Raw genomic sequence first — 20663 nt, 5'->3', positions numbered from 1 at the left:
TCGCGTTCGCGCGCCGATAATGACCGCGCGTGTGGGTGGCGTACTACATAAAGACTATAAGGCTCGTATCGGTGGTGGAGAACGCGAGATCGGTGTATAATGTAGGTAAATTCTAACGGCGTGCAGGAATGCCGCATAATTCAGGTATTAATTGACGCCTGATTGCCACTCATGCAAATCCGATTAATGAGGTGATCGTCAGAGAAATAAATATTTCTCTGCTGCATGTTGCCTTTGACATTTTCATGGCGTTGATCGTTCGATGAAAAATCGGCCTTTCCATCGTACTTTGGTCGATCGTTAATTGTCGCCATTGAAATAGTAAACTATTTATAATCGCGCGGTTTACGAGCGAAGTATTTTCATGGACGCAAAAAGCGGAAATAGGTTTACGAGTTCGGTATCAATTTCGCGCGCGTCACGATCGAACTTAGGTGTAGTGATTTATCGACATGTGCTTGCCACACGTACCACGCTTAAATTCATTTTACAGTCCCGTAATTCACGTCGCTCACCCAAATTTACTGATATGGGCTATCTATTCGGACGTGCTGAATTTGGATGAGGGAATAAATTCTGCTGTTGTGCTGTGATCGTCTCTAGAAAGTGCGTTTGTATTATTGGATGACGATTATTGAGATTGCTTCTTTAAAGTTAACCCCATTTGCATCATACTGGAATTATTCTAAATATTTTTATTCATTACAATCAAGCAATGATCAATTTCATGTTGGTATGACCTAACCTCATTTTTTTACATCTATCTAACAACATCTAGCTTTTAGAAAAATATATATGTATTTAGAGAATTTACTATTATATTTGTATTACACATATTTTTATTCCAGTTTATAGTTAATAACTCATGGATCAAGTATGTTTTCTCGAAACATCCCGCATTTCATTGAGGAATCTGAAAGAGTATCGGTAGTCCCTAGTCCCGTAACAAGAATTTGGAAGGCAGATGAAACACTGGATAAAGTTCTTGGGGAGGAAGGTTCGCGAAATCCTTGTCGACGGTCCCTAAAATATTGCCAGTCAATTTCGATTGTGTACTTTACGACGAACTCGGCGGTCTTCCAACATTCCTCTAGTACGTGTTGGTAGAGTTACGAACCATCGATCTCGCACGTGCGCCCTGCTCTCTCACAAAGAGCCCCTACTGGATTCTTCGAGGGATAACTTTCGTTCACAAAAATTTCCGACTTTTCGTAGCGTCGACGGGCTTAATGTTCGCGCAATGTGAATAACGTTTCGATGCGCTTATAGGTATAAGTCACTCGATGCGTACGCGGGAACATTTACATAAACACGTGCACAAGCAAGAGCTGAAACGTATCCGGGCTCAAAAACAGCGAGGAAGGATTGGCGCGGTAACGACCGGGCTTGTGTGGGACGAATAATACCTCGTGTGCGTACAGTCAACTGCAATAACGACGATTTTAGACGACGTTTCGCGAACTCGTAACTTATGCCCGTTTCGTTGTTGGCCAGTTCCTTTCAAAACGGGCCACGATACGCATGTTCTATTTATAAGTTCACGTGGAAATTCGGTGATGCAATTGCATCTGGAATGAATTCGCGATCGTCAATTTTATTTTGCTATTTATTGAATTAATCGTTAAAAGATTGCTCTTTTAGAGAGTTTATTTACATTCTGTTGTTTGTACGTGTTAGAGGGAATCATGAAGCAGTGAGAGGTTATACTATATAAAAAAATAAGTCGAAGATGTAGAGTAGTACTATTTTATAGAAAGCTTCGTTTTCGAGGAAATCGGTATCGAAAGATCATTGCATACGCGTAGGCTTGTACGTGGCGCCACCTAGATAGACTTAGCAAACTTTGTTGTAAACATGCATTATTTTTTGTGTTTATTATTTATTAATCAACAAAAAATGAACAACCAAACAAAAATATTTTTTATCAAAGAGTCCACTTTTTATATTTAAAAACTTTCTAAAGCAATTCTCCATTCACTACAATATAATTGTAGATATTAGATAAAAATATTGACAGGTTTATATTCTTAGAATTAACTATAACTGTACTTTGTTATCAGTGATACCAACTACCCCCATTAATTTTCTTCATAGTTTACTTTCCGCAGAAACCATCGATCGTTCAGTGATTTTAGGTTAAGTCTCCCTGTAGAATTCGTTTGAACATCGTTCGATCGTTTATGTTCGAAGGATATATCGATCTAATTCTGAGAAGATCTGCGACGGAACTAGGAGTTCAAAGTGTTCTAGCGTTACTGTACGACAGACCGCGTGCGAAAATCACACGAAGCATACGCGAATACGCGAATGCATATGCGCGGCCAGAGCCGTGAACTAATAGATCCACGCAAACGTATATTTGCGGATGCAGAAGGGCGAATATTTCTGCCTTGTATACGTAGAGCTGGAGATCGCAGGGTGTGTACATAGACCGATTATGCATATATATTAAAAACGCTTTATTTACATACGTGTATTTCATGTTTATGTACTGGAGGCATAGTGGAGAAGTTGTTGACAGTGTCTGACGTCAGGAGAGCAAGAAAGTTTTTAATTTAATGTTTTCTTATATACTTTTTTCGCATGACTGAAGTTCTCTTTCATAATGCCTGATTATAATAATATTTCGAAAGATAGTTAGATGCTCGTTTATTAGAAACTAGCTTGCTACTTTTTAATCTCAATTAAAATGTTAACATTATTTCTACGACCATTAGATAATACATTGAATTAGCTGGTCCCATAATGTCCATGCGAACATACAAAAATAATAGAATATGTTTTACAAGAAATTACTGTTCTACTTCTTTCTTATAACTTTTATGTTATTTATTTATGTAATCGTCATTGATTTCTAAGTTCTTCTCATCACGCGACATTAATTTTTATGTTTCATCTTAAAAAGTTACACTCTCTTATGGGCTATACATAAATAGATGTATAAACTAGGAATTCTGATTCCATACTCTACTCTCTACACTCTCTACTCTAATCATGTTATGAGCAATTACAAGTTTTCAATCGTGATGTGAAAACGTATAGAGGTATGATTAATTAATTGTTCGAGTGGTACGTTGGTGAAAGCTGGCCAATTATGACTTATGACTGCCTGATGTTTGTGATGGACTGTGAGCTTTCTTTTCCTTTCGCTGCTATATTTGTTTCATTACTTGCGTTACTAACAACGTGATGGCTATGACTATAGACAAATGCGATTTTATCATGAAAAAATAAACATATAAATTATAATACAATAATACAATGACAAATATATTTTAAGAATCTCCATATCCGAGACCGCGTTCTAATTTGCCCTCGTTCCTCTCGATTTCTATCGTTTTATCCGATTAGTTTGATAAATTCTAGACACGAAGTGACAGCTCGGTTGAAAAAACGCGAGCCTAGCATGAGACGCAATAAACTAAACAGGCAGTTATAGATCGCAATAGAAATTACTAGTAGAATTAGCTGCCTCGAGTATGATTAATGGTAATATCAATGATATACATTTATGACCACATAATAATAGACCGCAAGGTTAGATTAGAAAGAAAGAGGTTAGTATCATTGAAATATTTTGGGATTATCGTATTATGTAAAAAATATTGTTAATTATAATATATCAATTTTATTGTAAACAACAGAAAAATATATAGTTGAATAGAGCAATAAATATAATTTGATAGAAATCAGATAGTTGCTCTTGATCACCCCTAATATGTGCTATACATGCTCATTTTTCAAACGCACACTATGCGTGTATATACTTATAAATATCTTCGAAATTTCTTTTTTCTCCGCTTCTCGAGTGATCTATTGCAACGATAGATTTCTCTGCCGAGTTTAGACACTAATCCTGCAAAAAGTTAAAGAAAACTAACGGAATAAAGGAAACTCACAATTCGTGAAGGCAGACCTGTCCGGAAACTAGTTTATCAAAAACGAAATTTTAACGAACGGCCGCTTTATCTTACTTCCGTCGATGATTTATGCGTAACGCGATCTCCCCGCAAGAAAGTTGTAGGAGGGGAGACGATGGATGCAAAGAAAAGGAAAAGAGTCGCGGCTGTCATAAATATCGCGTCTCCTTTTTCATCCCGTCGCGTTGAGCTCCTCTTAAAAACGAGCCTTAACACTATATCTCTAAATCGAACGACGCCGAGACACCCGTGACAAGTGGACATGCCACGACGCGATGCAGGGCTCGGTTTCGCGCCGGCCGTTCACGACTCCACGTAAAATTAAGATCGATTTCACGTCTAACGAGCGTCGCCCTGTGGCATGGGTGTTGCGGGACAAATAAGAAGGGCGGGGAAACGGAAAGATGAGATTGAGCCGGTTGGTCGTTCAACCGAGCCAGTTACAACGGACGGCGCCCATGATCCGGTTAGTTTGGTGAGGAACGTGAGAGTAAGTCGCCCCTGGAACAAGAGGAAGTAAGACAAATAAATATTCACTAGCGAATGAGAAAGAGAGAAGGACGAACAAACAACAAATGAAAAAAACACTAGGAGGATACGGTGAGATTGGTGAGCGAAACAAGGAAGGAAAACAAGAGTTGGTTGGAAGAGAGAGAAAGAAAAAAAAAGCACAGTGACGATAGTAGAGAACTATAGCGTGAGAGAGACGGGGAATGTGTGTTTGAAAGAATCAAATGAAGCGGGAGAGTGGAAAACGTAGGAAGAGGAATGAAGGTGGCAAGATTAGTTGGGAAACGAGTAGGAAAAAGAGGGAAGATACTAATACGTCGGATACGTGGGATGGATAATACTTCCTTGGCGCGTGTAATGTACTCGTCCGGCGGCGCCGGCGCCTGCATGCATGTTCTTTTTCTCTATCCCACGGTGAGTATTTCGCTTTTTGTTCATCTCTCTCCTTTTTTCGCTCTCTCTCTCTCTCTCTCTCTTTCTTAGTGAGTGCAGCGTATTTATAGTGTATTATTATTGTAGTATGTTTACGCGACATGACACAGATTCCGCAGTGACGCCCCCTGGGAAGCCTATATGGTAATGCCCGGTCCAGTGTGCGCCAAAATCTTCGAACCGCGTCTAAGAAGGAGGTTATGGTTGATGTTATGACGCACGACTTTACGTAGCTCCGAGATCGTTTATTCTCGGTTTGAGAGCGATAAACGAACATTATTAGCCATTGATTTTCGAACGAAAGGTTATCATTGCGATACACGGAGACGCCAGTTACGCATATTCGAGTCCTTTAATTAAGTCGTACGGAAGGGGACAAGGACAACGAACGTCGGCGCACGCGCTGCTTTCCCATCGATGTTTATGGTAATGTTGTTTGACGGTCGCAATACAATTACGGTGGACTAAATTGCGTCGTTGTTTACGTTTTCGCTGTTATTATTTGATACCCGCGTGATCAAACGAGATACGAAAAAATCGTTAACCGAAAGTATGTAGGGTTACGCGAGAAGTGTACATAACCTCGTAAACGTGTAAAAATTGTTCGGTGCCTGGTCGTATGTTTTGGTTAGGTTGTCGGTTTACATGGTGACGAAAGCCGTGACTTGTGTAGTTATTTAACGCGACGGCGACAGAACCTAGTGTTTACTATCGATCAGAAGAAAGATGAGAAAAAGAAAGAAGGAACAGGGACAACGAGACACGACGTCAGGTCTGTGTTCATTTAAATTTTTCCTCTTGGGCGTCGTAATTAATTGACCTCGTTGCTTACAGCGCTCAACTGTTTTTATTCCGATCGCTTATCAGTAATTAATTTGTCTGGACGTCGTAAATAAAACAACACTATCGTCGAGAGGACTTTTTTCCTATTCAAGTTCTATACTTTACATATGTATTGAACATTTTCTTATTTTGCTTTATATGATTTGTAAGCCTCGTTTCCACTAAAGCAACATCAAGAAACTTCTTGTCGCCTTTAGTTGCTATATATTCCAAAATATTTTTAACAAACAGCAACTTACAGAATTATTTTATCCACACTGAAGCAACATTCTGTAACACACGGTGACTTTTTCAAAAAACAGGAACTGTAACAAAAAATTGCTCGACGTTATTTTAGTGGAGATGAGGCTTTTGAATGCAGACTTTCTGGATTGATTTATTGTTTATCCATATCGATTAACCATAATGTTCGATCGATTCGTTCGAAGAGCTAACTCTACATTTTTGATCGAGATGACTTCTCTTCGTTATATTTTTACGCGTAGATTCATCTTTTGGTAGGGAATTTTCGGAATATTCAACACGCAGATTTATCGTTGCAAGTCCTTGGAAGAGATTGAAGTTTGCCTTACGGTTATTACGACTGCGAGATATCCCCGAAATACGTATAAGTGATTGTGGCGCCGCCCTCGTTCCGTTGTGACTAAAGAATCGCGAGGCTGTGAATAGATCGGCCATGAACAATAATAAATCATTTTGGTCTCAAAATCGGTCGATCCTGATGAGCTGCAGGAATACATAATAAGCGACAGCTGATCCACTTGTTTGTTGTCCTATCGTCGCGTCGCGTCACCCTGGGTTCGTGACAGCGTATAAAATGAGATCGACAGGGTTAATGGTCGATTGGTTTTACGCGGGGAACGTATTTAATCGGATTCAAGCGTGTTCCAATCTTCTCATCGTGTCGTTGTTCCGTTGTCGGATAACGTTCATCGTGTCGCCCGACAAATCAACAGGTTGGATACTTAAATAGTAAAGGAAACGAAGGAAATTTATTTTTACATGATAAAACATTTCTTTTAATTAACACAAACTACACAACTACAGAAAAGTAAATTGATCAGTAGACTGTAAATATTTATGAGAAATATGAATGTACAAAAATATATAGAATGCATATACATAATTTGCAAGAATATATTATATTAGATGCTGAAACAAATCTTCAATTATTTACTTTTGATAAACATCTACAGTTTATCAACCAGTAGTTAGTTATTCAACTGTTATTCATAAAATCACAAAAAAATATTTTCTATAGAACCATAGTAGACATACATTGTGATCTACCGCATAATGCATCAACTATCGTTTAAGAAACTTCCTATAGAATTAGACTTTAAGGAAAGCATTATATTCATTCAAAAGTATGTTCGTATCCTTTATGTGATCATTATAGACATCTATCATATGCAATAAACCATTGTCAAACCGTCATTTATCCTAACCTCACCTATTAATCCATGGAGGCAATTTAACGTCTATTATTTGGTAATTACGTCACGCTAAAGCAAACAATCGGGGCTGTCGTTTCCTGTTTGTTTAAATTCACTGGTAGAGGGCCCTTTGTCCGTCTGGGGCCGGGTTCGATTTCAGAAATTTGCGTAACTGGCTTGGATCCAAGGCGCACCGACGACTTATTGCAGTGGAGCGGATGCAGCCGCTCTCGGTCAAAACAGAAACACGCAGAGCGACTGCGCCGAACGCGGTCCCTTTGCGTCTGTATTTTCGAGAAGTGCGCGCGAATTCCGTCGATAAATCATTCAGACGGCGCTGCGAGAGGAATGTCAATCGCGGCGCGGTTACCTACACGTGTTTGTGTTCTTTTCAAAACATTACTATTTAATATATTTCTGTATACGAAGAACGATATATGTACGTCTGCAGAAGGTTCATATGTGTATTTTGCAGTTTTCATTTTCAGTCTCATAGTTTAAAGAACTATTAATCAAATAACGCTACCGTTCATTTAAACATTATTCAAAGTGCTAGTATTTGACAAGTTTGAAGTTTTAATAATTAAAACTTTTGCATGAACTTCGATCATTTCATGTTAATACTCAAAAGATGAGGATTCGAGATTACTTTATATTTTCTCTAGAAAATAAAGAACTTGGTAAAAGAAACATATTAATGGACACCTGGCTATATACATTAAAGTTAACACACCCTTCATTCACATACGCACACTCTTTAACCTTAGATCCTTGAAACTCATTTAATTTTCATTCTTACTACCAACGCTCATTTATCCAGTACAAAATGCATAAGCATGTTATCGTCTGAAAAATTCCAGATTCCACGATGCATTGCGATAAAGGACCGATGATGGAGCATTCACCGTCGGCATTCACCGACTATACTGTTTACCTGAATGAACGAACGTTCAGGGGAGGGGGAGGAAGTATTTTCAAGAATCGCCAGCGTGTACCGCGTTGCGGTTGGGCAGAGGTGTGCGGGCAGGTGTTTCGACCGAGGCGCCGGAAGGTCGTAAACCGTTTCGGATCACGAGGTCTCTACCGAGCCTCTCGGTACCGAGCGGCTGGACATTATTTACACCTCGTGGCGCGCTGTAAAATCGCGTATACACTCGTGTTCCCTCATGCTGTCCACGCCTGAACGCAGGTTCATTTAAATTGCATTGCAGTCGCAGGACGACCGTTTCGATTCTCTCTCTCTCTCTCTCTCTCTCTTTCTCTTTTCCTTCTTTTTCTCTATCAGTTTACATATAGTAGAGGTTCTTATGAAAGTTTTTTCTGGATTATGGTAATGAAATGAAATCTCAGAGCCCTCTCATAGTCTATAGATAAGACTTAAAAGAAGGAAATGTATTAAAAATATACAATATATCAAATACAAAAAAGTTCTACTATGTATATTTCACATTAACACATTCGGTTCTACTAAAATGCAATTGTCCAACCTACATTCTTTATTGGTCAATGTTAACATTTGTTTAAACAATAATACTTATCTCAACACACTATCTGTTAGGTTATTTATCTTCCTTAAGGTACTCTATTAAAAACGGAAATACGCATAACCATTCAACAGCATTACTTACTGAATACTGAATCAACAAAGAACACCCATCGTAACATTGAACGTACTGAACGTGCTTCCGCACTCGGTATCCGGATTATCCTCACTCCGTAGCTACCCAAAAGCAACCATCAAAAGTACGGTCCAGGTAAAACTACCGTCGCTTACTTTCTTACATTACCTTAGTAATGGTAACTTTATTCATCGAACCTACGGGGTCCGCAGTTCAGTTTTTCGTAGAAGCGACTATTGTCTCGGAGATTAATGGTGCTGCGCGAAACCGTTCGTCCTGCAGACGTAGAGGCCCGAAAGATTTCGCTCCTTTTGTACCCTTCTCCGTCCCGTTTCCTTCACGACGACTACAATCGTAGGGTGGCCGGCCTCGTTTCGATTCCCATTCAAAAAATGGCCCTCCTCGAAGCTTCGTTTCGAGGGTTGAATCCTGGCTCTGGTCTCTACTCGCTTCCTTCGGCCTTTTCACGCGCGTGCGCGTTTCTCGGGGGACTTGTTAATTGTCGGACGAAATTAATCACCCGGTATCTCGGTTCGCCTTTTGTATACGGCGAGCTCGCGATTCGCTCGATTTAACGCGTTCCATTATACGGTCTCTTGGATGGAAGAGAATTGATGTGAGATGAAGATAGAAGTGGTGAAAAGGAAATTATGGCGCGTCGTGGGATCTAAATGACGCTGGTGATGTTTTGTTGCTAGGTCTTCCTGCAGATGGTGCTTGCTACTTTGGGGTAAGTGTAAACGAATGAAATTGTTCATAGAATAGACGCGGTGAAATTGTATTACTAAACTATGGGTGTTTATGCATTTATGAGAAACTTAAAGATGCTAAAATTGAGTAAGATGCGTACATAACGCGTAAGACTAAATATCCGAGGTATAATAATCGTTATATAGGAGTCAATTTAGGTTTCATTTCTTTCATTCTCTTAACAAAAATATAAATCTGTATAAACATCCGCAGTCTAGTTATTATTATTTGTTTGAAACACATTGTTATGCGTATTCATACTTGAAAATTTGAAAATTTCTTATAAAATTTTCACAGTTTTATGAGCTCGATGAATGCGATAGAACTTCTTTTATATGGAAGTCCATTTACTTGAACGAAATTTTAGTTACTGTCTGATCTCAATGTCGTTCATTTTGTCGTGCGTCGATTAAAATTTATATTTTTGAAAAGAGGTCGCGGACGAGATCGAGAAGAGAATTTTGAGAAAATGGCGGCACTTAGACGCAGAGAAACGCGCGTCGACGGGCGAATATTGCTAAACCGACGTTTATTATAGTCCGTAGACGACGTGCACGATCAATTCGCCATATCTCGCCCCTTGATCTACGATCTGCGACAGCGATGCACGAAATCGTGTATGTTGCTGTTGGCCCGGATTCAGATAAATATTTATGGTCGATGAAATAATTTTACTAGCGCTATTTTTTCCCCTGTGGAAGATCTTTCAGATATAGTGGAATCTTCATACTACAGCTCTTATATTTAAATTGAACTACTAAATATCAATAGTAATTTATGAAATTATCTATAAGTCATCTATAACACTATGTTTTTCTATAGAATTTAGGCCAAAGATACAAATGTTTTCTAAGATATATGATCTTAAATTAAAGCATTAAACTTTAATAGCAATTAATACAACTACGCCTATATCCTATGTTTTTTTTTTTACCAAGATTAAACAAAGATTATGGCATAGGAGCATTTAAGCTATAGTCAGGTTTCAAATTAAAAGATTAATTAACAGTGGCAATTGATGTAATTACAGCTGGAATTATAGATAGTGTCTTACATTTTCTCTATTGATTAATTAAGAGCATAGTAGTCTCTGAGGTATTGTTACATCTTAGTTTAAAGCTCTAAGTAATGTAGAATTTAAACCAAAAGTAAAGTATGGGAGTCTATAAAGTTCAATTATAAATTAGAATCTCAAAGAAATAGAATACAGTAAGTATACTAAATAGCTAGCAAATATAAAGTTTTTATTATAATTCTATTAAGTATCGAAAAAAGGTCGTGGGGTTTAATAATAATGGGGTTATTAATAATAACAACAAATCGAATTTCGTGCAGTAATTTATAAATGTAATGTATGAAATTGGTTTCAGTGGAAAGTTTAATCTTCGTAGTTGGTATACATGCTTCGCTGTTTTCAATTGTTTTGACATGTCGTTGTGGCAGTAGATGGCGAGAAGTTAGAAATTCGTTCTTTCCTCTTTTACGTGTTTAGACTTGGATATACAGCAGCAAATGTAGCAAGATGCATTTGTAGTGTACGCGGGGAAGGTGCTATTAGCGAGAAGACAGCACAAAAATGATTTAAACGGTTCAAAGAAGGAAATGTATCGTTAGATGACGAGCCAAGTTCACAAAATCCATTTGTCATCGAAAATGAGAAATTGAATGAGTATATGCGTTCAAACTCACGAAACAGATGTTGAGATGTAACAGCACCTTGTCTACATACATTATAAATGCGTCTTGTTACATCTGCTGCTCTATATCCAAGTTTAAACTTGTAAAAGAAAAAAGAATTTTTTAACTTGTCACGAACCATGTTTACTTGCACGTGATCAACGAAATGACGAAACAATTGAAAACAGCAAAGCATGTATACCAACTGCTGAGATTAAACTTTCCACTGGGACTAATTTTACGTATTAAATTTACCTATTATTTTTTATTATTATTAATTATAAGTAAACTATTATCCTTAATTGGTGTTATATGTATTTCTTTTCTCAGGAGTCTGTTTCGCCAGAGAATATATATAAACTTTGATATTTGATCATCATTGAGACTTTACTATGTCGTTGAAACTACTTACGTATATTCAAACTTGGTCCAAACCATAACCTATAAAATATAGAAAGTACTATTTATCAGCCATATAAATCTCCAATTCCAAATAACTTTCCACTAAAAACGTGCTTTAAACATCATCTAAAATACTTTCCTAACCATTAATTCTTGTATTTTACAACAGTAAATGAAATATAATTGAAATAGTAGTAGTGCTCTATTTGTTCAGTAGTATAACAGTATCCTTGGTCTGACCGGTTCATTTTGTTTTCTCCCATTCGTGCGTATCGCTTTTCATAGTGTTTGGAATTTTCAAAGACTCATAATATCGCTTGAAAATGCATAAAGCATACTTCTTATGAAATTACATTGGCGGATAGGTTGGAAAGGAGGAACAGACTTTGGAATTGATCGCTTTCGTAACATAGCTAATCTTACAAAAACACTTTATTCGATGTATAAACGTGCATTGCTTCACGTGTACATAGAGTCCATTGAATCTAAATGCTGTTTTATACTTCTCAGTCAGTGTCCAATAAAATATCGATGGTGTAGCCGATCTGGCTCGCCTACTGAGCCTTCAGCAAAGGCGCAAGAGTATTAATGTCACATTAATTTCGCCTCATGCATTTTGTGAAGACTCCTTATTGATGTCATGAAATTTTGTCTATTAATATTGTGCGTCCTTTTGCATATTTACTTTAGTATTGAATATTTAGAGCTTTCTCTTTCAACATATATCTTTAAGTTGGCAAACCTGATGAATTTGATATTTTGGTAACTAGTTTACTATTGCCATTACCATTATTGTACTCTTTTAAACAATTCCAAAATTTTGTAAAAATAATTCTTTCCATTTATTTCAACCTTCTTATGACACTCTTCAAAAATGAAAAGTAATTGCGAAGTCCAGTAGTATAGTTACAAATATAATCCATAAAAATACTTCTATGAATCATGAGTCTATAATCTATAAAATCTACAAAAAATCTATCAAAATTAATTTGTTTATCCTACGCACGAACATTTTTGCTTTCAAAGGTGTGCATTGATATAACCTATCCACAACAGAAAAAGATAAGCCATAACAGTGGCAAAAGAGGAAAGGATCAAATAGTGTTCAGCGTGAATGTTGTTACTAGTCGAAAAGAGGAATCTACATTTGGCGTACGCCGACAATACGTACCTCGCTCCCCACATTCCACGACGAGTTGACAATGAGCATTGTGTGTCTCTAGCGCGTTATAGGTGAGCACCGGCGGGACTTAACCTTATTTCTCGGTCCTTCTCTGTACCCGGCTACGAAAAGGAATATCATTGTTAGAACAGACAGCAGAAGGGTCTCCGAACTGCGAAGCGTTACATCCGTTCATCGAGCGTTGAATAGAAATATTCTTCTCTCTTATACGTCCATTCCTTTTTCTTGTTCTTGTTGCATCTTGTGGCTCTTCTTGTGGGCCGCCCGAAGTCGCCAAGGAATCTATTAGATTTGTCATAGCCGTATGGTGTGAATAGTTGTCGGTCAGGTGATCCTTTTACACCTATCTATTTTTCTCTTTCTTTCATCTTTTTTCTATCTTGTTTTCTGTTCCTTTTCTCTTCATCTTCATCATTTTCGTCTGTCCTTTTTCTCCATCGTTGTTCATCTTTGTTTCCACACTACGTCAATTCTGTACCTATGAATTTTAACATTTTTTTATCATCTTCTTCAGTTTGATCTCATTTATGATCCTCTAATCTTTTTCCTTTTCTTTTTTTTTATCATTTTATCTCTGTATCTCTTTCTCATCATTTTTTTTATCTCTTCTATCTTTATCACGCGTTTTTGTCTTGTACCGTCTCCATATTTATCTGTTTTATCAATCCTATGATCACTTTTCCTATAATACTGGTCCACTTGTCTTTTTTAATTGCTCTTCCATTTTCTAATTTCTAAAAATTTGACAAATCCAGAATTCGATTAAAAAAGCGGCAAAAGAATCTTCGATGATTCTCCGAAGTAATTGAACTTCTTGTTTCATTCGGCGTGTGGTCCCGCGCAAATGATCCTCTCTCGAACGCCACCGTGGGCGATACGCTTCAGCCAGCCACGATAGGGCATTGAAATAAATCATTTCGTGTCCTTTTGTGCGCCACTGGCACTACAGCATCGCCTGTCTTTTCTCCTCGCTATCTGTGGTTTTGATCTTCGACTGCATCTCGATCGGAATCTTAATTCGCACTATTTTTATTCCATCGTACAGTTAAATTTCTTCGCTGATACTAGAAAAAACTTTCTTCGTATCTTATTTGTTATCTTTCGATTTTAAAATGAACGATTTTTACGGTAAATCATGAATGAAATAGTTGAGATAGGAAATAGTCATAAAAGTTTTGATAGGTTAGGTTAAATGTTGCACTTTTTGGTTTTAATGCATCAGTGTATTGGATTAGATGTAAAGATGACGAATATAAATCTTTATAGTATTAGTTGCATCTTACGGCTTTATTTCGAGGACCGTATCAGGGTCGAAGTCGATGTATCTATTTAACGAAGTGATTACCGAAAAACATTCAAGATTATAACGGAGAGCTACAAAATTAATTCGTATGCGTGTATGATGTAATCAGCTCAAGTATTCTTGTTGACAATGACACGATTCTTCGTGAATCATCTTCGATAATTATTTGCAAAATAGGAAATTCTTTGCGAGTTTTACAATCCTTCCTTATATCACATAATGATTTTCTTGAAACATCCTTTTTTATGCATATCTTTGAAAATGTGAAGATTTTTAATTTTTCTATGTTCCATATTTCAATTTTTCTATTGTTTCTATTTTTTTTTTTTTTCATGTTGTTTGTTTCTGTAATACAAATAAAGAAATTAGAAAATGAAGAAATTACAAAATAAAGGTGACCCGTATGAATCGCAAGCTTTTCCTTAACCATCTCATGGTCCGAAGTCAAGTGTCAACCAATCAGACGCAAGAGATGCAAGCGCGCGAGGGATTACCTTCGATTCGGTGCGCATCAGCGGCGCGCACGAAACGTGTCAGAGACGCGTAAACGTCGTCGCGGGGAAGAATCACTGCGCGGTTTATCGTCGGATTAGATGTTTTATTGCCGGAGCTCGGTTCCGAGGCGGTCCACGAAAAACGACAAGAAAAATAATAATAAAAACATCATGCGTCTCCGTGTCCTCCGCTTCACGCATCAAGAGGAACAAGGATAGAAGGAGAAAAATAGTACAGGGGAGAGAAAGAAAGAAACCGCTCTCCGGCGGTCTGTCCGCGAACAAAATCTGCCGTAAAATTCGCTTCGTGGCGGAAGATATTTTTCCTGGAAATGAATTCACCGAGCGTCGTCCACGACGAATGTGCATCCGGCTTAATGCCCTGCTGCAGAACGAAGAATGCCGCAGGTATCTCACGTGGAATCTGCGAAAGCGTCGTCCCCTCTCGCCTTCGAACGCGAGACGACGCAGCCTCGGCCTCTCTTCGCCATTTTTCTTTTCTCACCTTAAGGCCTCACACGCTCACGCTTCTCTCGCCGGTTCCCCCTACCACTCCCATTGCGCGCCCCACCCCCCACCACACCCCCTTCGCGTTCCGTCGTCACCGCAGCCCCCTCTCTATCTTTGTCGTTCCCACCACTTTTCCCCATCGCTCGATCCCTCTCCCTCTTGCAAGTCGTTCTCTTCTCTAGTCGACCGTGCATGGGCAAAAAGTATAACGGCGCGACGATGAGACGGCCGCGCCACGATGTCGACAGACTGTCCTGCGAATTTTTACAAGCCGCTTAGCAATTAGTCACCCCGTCTTAGGGACTATTTCGTAACGAGTTTGCCGCTGTTGGTCCCGTCGGTGGAACACAAGACCCGGCGAGGTGGAGAATACAACACTCCTCCGTGAATCTTTTCTTCTCCTTCCTCTTTCTCTCCCCTTCGTTTCTTTTTTTCCCTTTCGTTCTCTCCGTTCTTGCCGGTGGTTTCGAATCTGTATCCGGTCGATCTTTGGTGTTCGAACTGCCGAATAAAGAACGAAAAAGAAACCGTATTCCTTTCGAGAACACCCTTCGCCATTCTATTTTTAGATTTCGAGCGAGATTCGGGGGAGCGACACATCGAATCGTGGTATGCCCCGTGTTGTAATTTTTGGGAAGGAGAACGTAAGACATACGCGCAAGGGATGACACTGAAATAAATCGCGAATTACACTTTGCTGATTGATTCGTAAGATTCGTAGATATAGATTATGTGTAACTAGCAGTTTTTTACGTATGCGACGGGTGTACGTGCGGATTTGCATCGTACGCGCGTCGAACGCATTTAACGTCTACGTCATTTCAACGCGTGTCATGAATCAACGAGAACCGAATGGAAACCACCACGATCGCGCCTCCATTCACGACATTACGCTCGGCTCATTGATGTATTCCCATGGATACTTATCTCTTTATCTGGGAATTCCTCTTTGTTGCTGAACACTTTCGCAAAATAATCACGACATTCTATGCCCTCCGTTTCCATCGCGTTAGATCATTGCTGCAAAAAAAAACTGCATAGAATTAAGTCGTAATGTGCCATTTTTTTACAGAGCCTCGCACGTCAGATCCGTGTCCAGGTCTGTCGTGTCTCGTTGTTGGTGCATAAAATAGTCATCAGTATGTATTAAGAACGAACGTAAATCAAAGATCGTGTAGCTGTTTCAGCTAGCATGAGAAAAAATCTGTGAACTGAAACGACTGTTCTTTTACTTTATTTAAAAAATTTTCTATTTTTGTAACTTCATCTCTTTAAACATATTTCATTAAAACATAGATATACTTCAACGTCATTGGACGTGCTGCTCTCTAGATTGTTCTCTAGATTGAATCGATCATAAATTTAATAAATTATAATTTGGAGAGACAATGCATGCATGTGTTTATTTACACTCATTCTAAAAGTCTTTTTTTTTCGTAGTCACAGGAGGATTTAGGTTTGGGGAAAACCCAATTGGGTATTACCTTGTATACAATACAATTGTATACCATTTCTACGAGTGGTACTTAGATGTCGACAGAATAGAAACTATCCTAACCTCTTTGATATTAGTCAATATACAAATAGTATAGATGGAAACATTTCAAATATAATTATAAAAACGTAAAAAGTGTGGATGAAACAACGAAACGGCAAGAAATTACGTTTCATACTTGCCACTCTCTGATACTGGTGTATACCCGCCGCGTTCAGTGGTGCATACTGGTTCCGTGGTGGTGGTGCCGGGAGCCTGGCGCGTTGGTGGTGGGAATCGCGATAGTGGTGGTGGCGCTGTGGTAGGGGAAGCACCCACACGCGCGGCGTACTCTCGCACACCTTTTGGACAGAGCATAGTCATTCGCGACACCCACCGCGATCGAGGTATCACACGAGCGGACGACACGAGTTCTTTCCGTTTAACCCCTGTTCTTCTCTTTCTCTTTTTCTCTCCCTCTCTTTGCCGTTTCTTTCCACGTGTATATATGTACGTGTACATATATACACTTATGCATCTCTCGAGCGGCGACACTCTGGCGAAAAGAAACTAACCGTGGCCACGCGAACACTTTGTATGCTCTATGTATACGAAACCTGTGTATATATATGTGTGTGTATGTATATATACATATAGACATACATACATGCATATATACATATATATAGGGATATATAAAGGAAATATATGTAAGCGCACGCGCTCACACTTGCACAATATACGGTACATCGAGCACGTAATGCGTACGCACACACGTAGATGCGAGCACGGGTCCCGGTGCAGCAGCGTGGTCGGCTATCCCCATAAAAGCGACGGACTCGACCGGCCTGCGGACAGTTGTCATCGTTGGCTACATCGGCGCAACGTGTCTCTTTGCGCTCGAACCGTGTTTCGACTATTTATCGAAATATATCTCGGGGTGGTAACCTCTTCGACACAAACGAGACGAGAGTTCCGTATACGCTTTTCATAACAGGATATCATCCCCTAATTCACGCGCGAACTCGCGGCGAGCCCGCGCACTATTGAAAAGAGACATGAAATGTACGCGTTTCTCGAATTCGCGACAACAGATAGCAATCGAAGACAAATAGTGAACAAAAGAATGCGAGTGCGAGCGAATGATTGTTCGGAGAATTGTATTATGATCGCGTGATCGAACGACTGATTGATCGAAGACGACTGAGAAAAAAGACGTCGATAAGATCGACCGTTCGTCACTTGTCTATAGATAACGCGAACGATATCTCGGAACGATCGTTGCCGAAATCTGACGCACTTATATATACCCGTTGACTTGATGTGTTTCACGAGAATCTAAATTAAGAAATAGCGTGAATTCGATTGATATTTCTACTTTCTTTCGTTGGTGGTCACGGTATAGTACACGTGGTTGAAAACTATTATAAGAGAAGAAGATACGAGCCGGTAATACCGAGTGCAAGCGCCAGACAGAGCGACGCTTCCGCGGGCAAAGCCGTGTCCTGTCTCGTCTTTCGTGTGTATAGGACAACCCACACGGTCACGCGCGCGCACGCTCGAGAGTGTAATAGAGACACGTACATAAGTACGTGGAGTGGCACACGTACCGGTAGACGAGGCGCGCGTGCACACGCGTGTACGAAAGCGAAAAAGCAATTCGTCGTGGCGCAAGCGCGAAAGCAGAAGCTTTTTCGAGCGAGCCAGCCGGAGGAGAGAGAGACGGTGGTGCCGATGATCAGATACATCGGATTCAGTGGCGGCACGGGCGTAGAGAGCAAGTCGAGTAACAGCTTCCCACCAGTCAGTCACTCACGATCGGCTAGTCAGTCACGGCAGTCACGCGCCGACCGTGTCAGACGCACGCTGGTCTGTTGGTTCGCGTGGAAAGAGGCCGGTCAAATAAACCGAGATCTAAACGGGTGAGAGACAAAAAGGATTCAGTGTCAACGTCGTTGATTGTAAATCGTGCGACCGTAGTCGGACTTGTTACACTCGATATATACTACGGTGGTATACCACTACGCAGCGCAGGCGCGATGCAACGTTTCACGGACCTCGTCGAGATTCGGTGTCGATGATCACTTTCGATTACAGTGTGTAAACCGGCGAGTCGAATCAAGGCAATCGTGTATATTCTAAGCGAATCTTATCGGTGTCAAAGACGATCGAGAACGGTGTTCAGCTCTTCTTTGTTGGTACTTTTTCAAACCGATGAATTCAAATTTGTTTTGGAAATCGGTTATTTACCTAGAATAAAGTCGCGGTAATCCCAGGAGGGATAATCGTGTGGAACCACCGTATCAGATGCGCATACCGGCGTTGTTGGACCGCGAGGAAAGGGACGACGACAACGTACACGGGGCTCGTAGGTTAAGAGAGTTAGTGAGGTGCGGAGGTGCGTGGAAGAGTGCGCCGGTTAAAATCGTGACAGAGGGAGGAAGAAGAGAGAGAGAGAAGAAGTGGCAAGCGCACGGTACGACTCGGTCGCCTCGCTCTTTCGTATCCCTCTCGTCTCGAAACTCGTCGCTCGTTGTGTACCGCCTTATAAAACGCGCGCGCAGTAACACGGAACGCGCGACGACCACGGGAACGGGGAAGAAGAGCGGCGGGGGACAGCCGGAGAGTTAGAGTCGTACGAACTCTCTGTGCACTCGGTAAAAGAGAGAAATAAATAGCGATAGTGCAAAAAAGAGACGGCCAGACGGTGTTCGAGCTGGCTTAAAGGAAAGATAGATAAAGAGAGAGAAAGAATAACGAACCTGCGTGTGTACCTTAGCCTATTAAGCCGTCGGATGCGCTCGTTCAACGTGTCTCGAACGGTGCACGATACCTCGCCGCGTTATCTGCAGTAAATACTGCGGCTAACACACGGCCTCTCTCTGGGTCTGCCGCTGATTGTTTCTAATCATTATCGCACACGTTCGCGACCTGTGTACGCGTACTATCGTCGTCGTGGTTCGTCATTGTCGTCGATTCTTTCGTCGTCATAAACGTTGTCGTGGTAACCCGTCGTTGTGTCATTATATCGGTATTGTTATTGTTCGCGAACGATACTCTTTGTAATCGTCATCGGTGTGTTGTCGCGTGGACACGTTATATGCGCTCGGAGAGGAGAGAGAGAGAGAGAGAGAGAGAGGAAAAGAAAAGAAAATAATCGAAAAAGATGGTGTGATACAACACACAGTGCCACAGAGAGTGCAGAAAGTTTTGTGCAGTGAACGTTCGTTAATAGACCAGTGGCCGCGACTCTGAAGAACAGACAGAGAAAGAGCACACGCGTGCAAGATAGGATAGAACGAGACAGACAACGCGTGAGGAATAGGTATAGTGAAAAAGAGATAGAAATAGAAAATACGAGTGAGAGAAACATATTGGCGGAATAGAGACGAAGGAGAACACGCTATATGCGTTGAAGCACCCGTGTCGAGTGCCAGCGACGAGACAGTGAATTGGACGTACGCGAGAGTGAGCGTGACAGAGAGAAAGAGGAAAAGGATTCTAAAAGACATCACAAGACTTTTTCGATATTATCAAAGATGCATTTCTACGGTAGTTTATTGTCGATTTTGCTGGTCGTTCTTTTTTACCCCTTGACTGTTCGTACACGCAGGGTGGCTCCTTTGATAGAGGAAGACTGGGCTAGGAGACCTCATCGTGCCGCCGGTAAGTCGCCATTTCAAACTTACAATTTCTCATTCGTTCTTTCTTCTAGTTACGCGCGTTATCATGTTTTTCTCTATAAATTATAATTTCATATATCGTTGTAACTGTATGTAGGGATTTTCATTAATTTCCATTAATTTCGTTTAATGATTTCTTAGATAGAGAGTTTTTGCAAATTTTTTCATGTCAATATTTGGTGCACGCTGCTACGTTTTGCCTTTGGTTGTTGTGATTTCGTCAGAATGCGAGCAGTTTCTTTTCCTTTAAAGGTTAGGGCACGCTCGAAAATACCGGACTTCATCGTGCTCTCGGCCGGCAGTCCGCCGCATTTACGTAATGAGAGAGTCACGTGAAAAAGGCGGGAATCGAACTCCTCTCGATTGTCTACTTTGAATCGGCACCGCATTACGCATTCGTCTTCTCTTTTGTCGGCATTTTTGCCGG

At 40.3% G+C, this 20663-nt stretch overlaps 1 protein-coding gene across 9 annotated transcripts in view; it reads left to right on the top strand.

Annotated features, from left to right (window-relative positions):
• Sog (chordin short gastrulation) overlaps positions 1–20663 on the top strand; it is a 101266-nt gene that overhangs the window by 2376 nt on the left and 78227 nt on the right. For 2 of the 9 annotated variants that reach the window (XR_011803164.1, XM_072022256.1), the window contains exon 1: positions 16524–20219. Coding sequence is in view for 2 of the 9 variants with exons in the window: in XM_072022256.1 (XP_071878357.1) it covers positions 20093–20219 (127 nt within the window). In the remaining 7 variants the exon portion in view is untranslated. The other 7 variants (XM_072022263.1, XM_072022261.1, XM_072022262.1 and 4 more) reach the window with 7 other exon arrangements.

The sequence above is a fragment of the Bombus fervidus genome, chromosome 2 (genome assembly GCF_041682495.2).
Source record: "Bombus fervidus isolate BK054 chromosome 2, iyBomFerv1, whole genome shotgun sequence".
NCBI lineage: Eukaryota > Metazoa > Arthropoda > Insecta > Hymenoptera > Apidae > Bombus > Bombus fervidus.
This window is presented reverse-complemented; position numbering and strand designations above follow the sequence as displayed.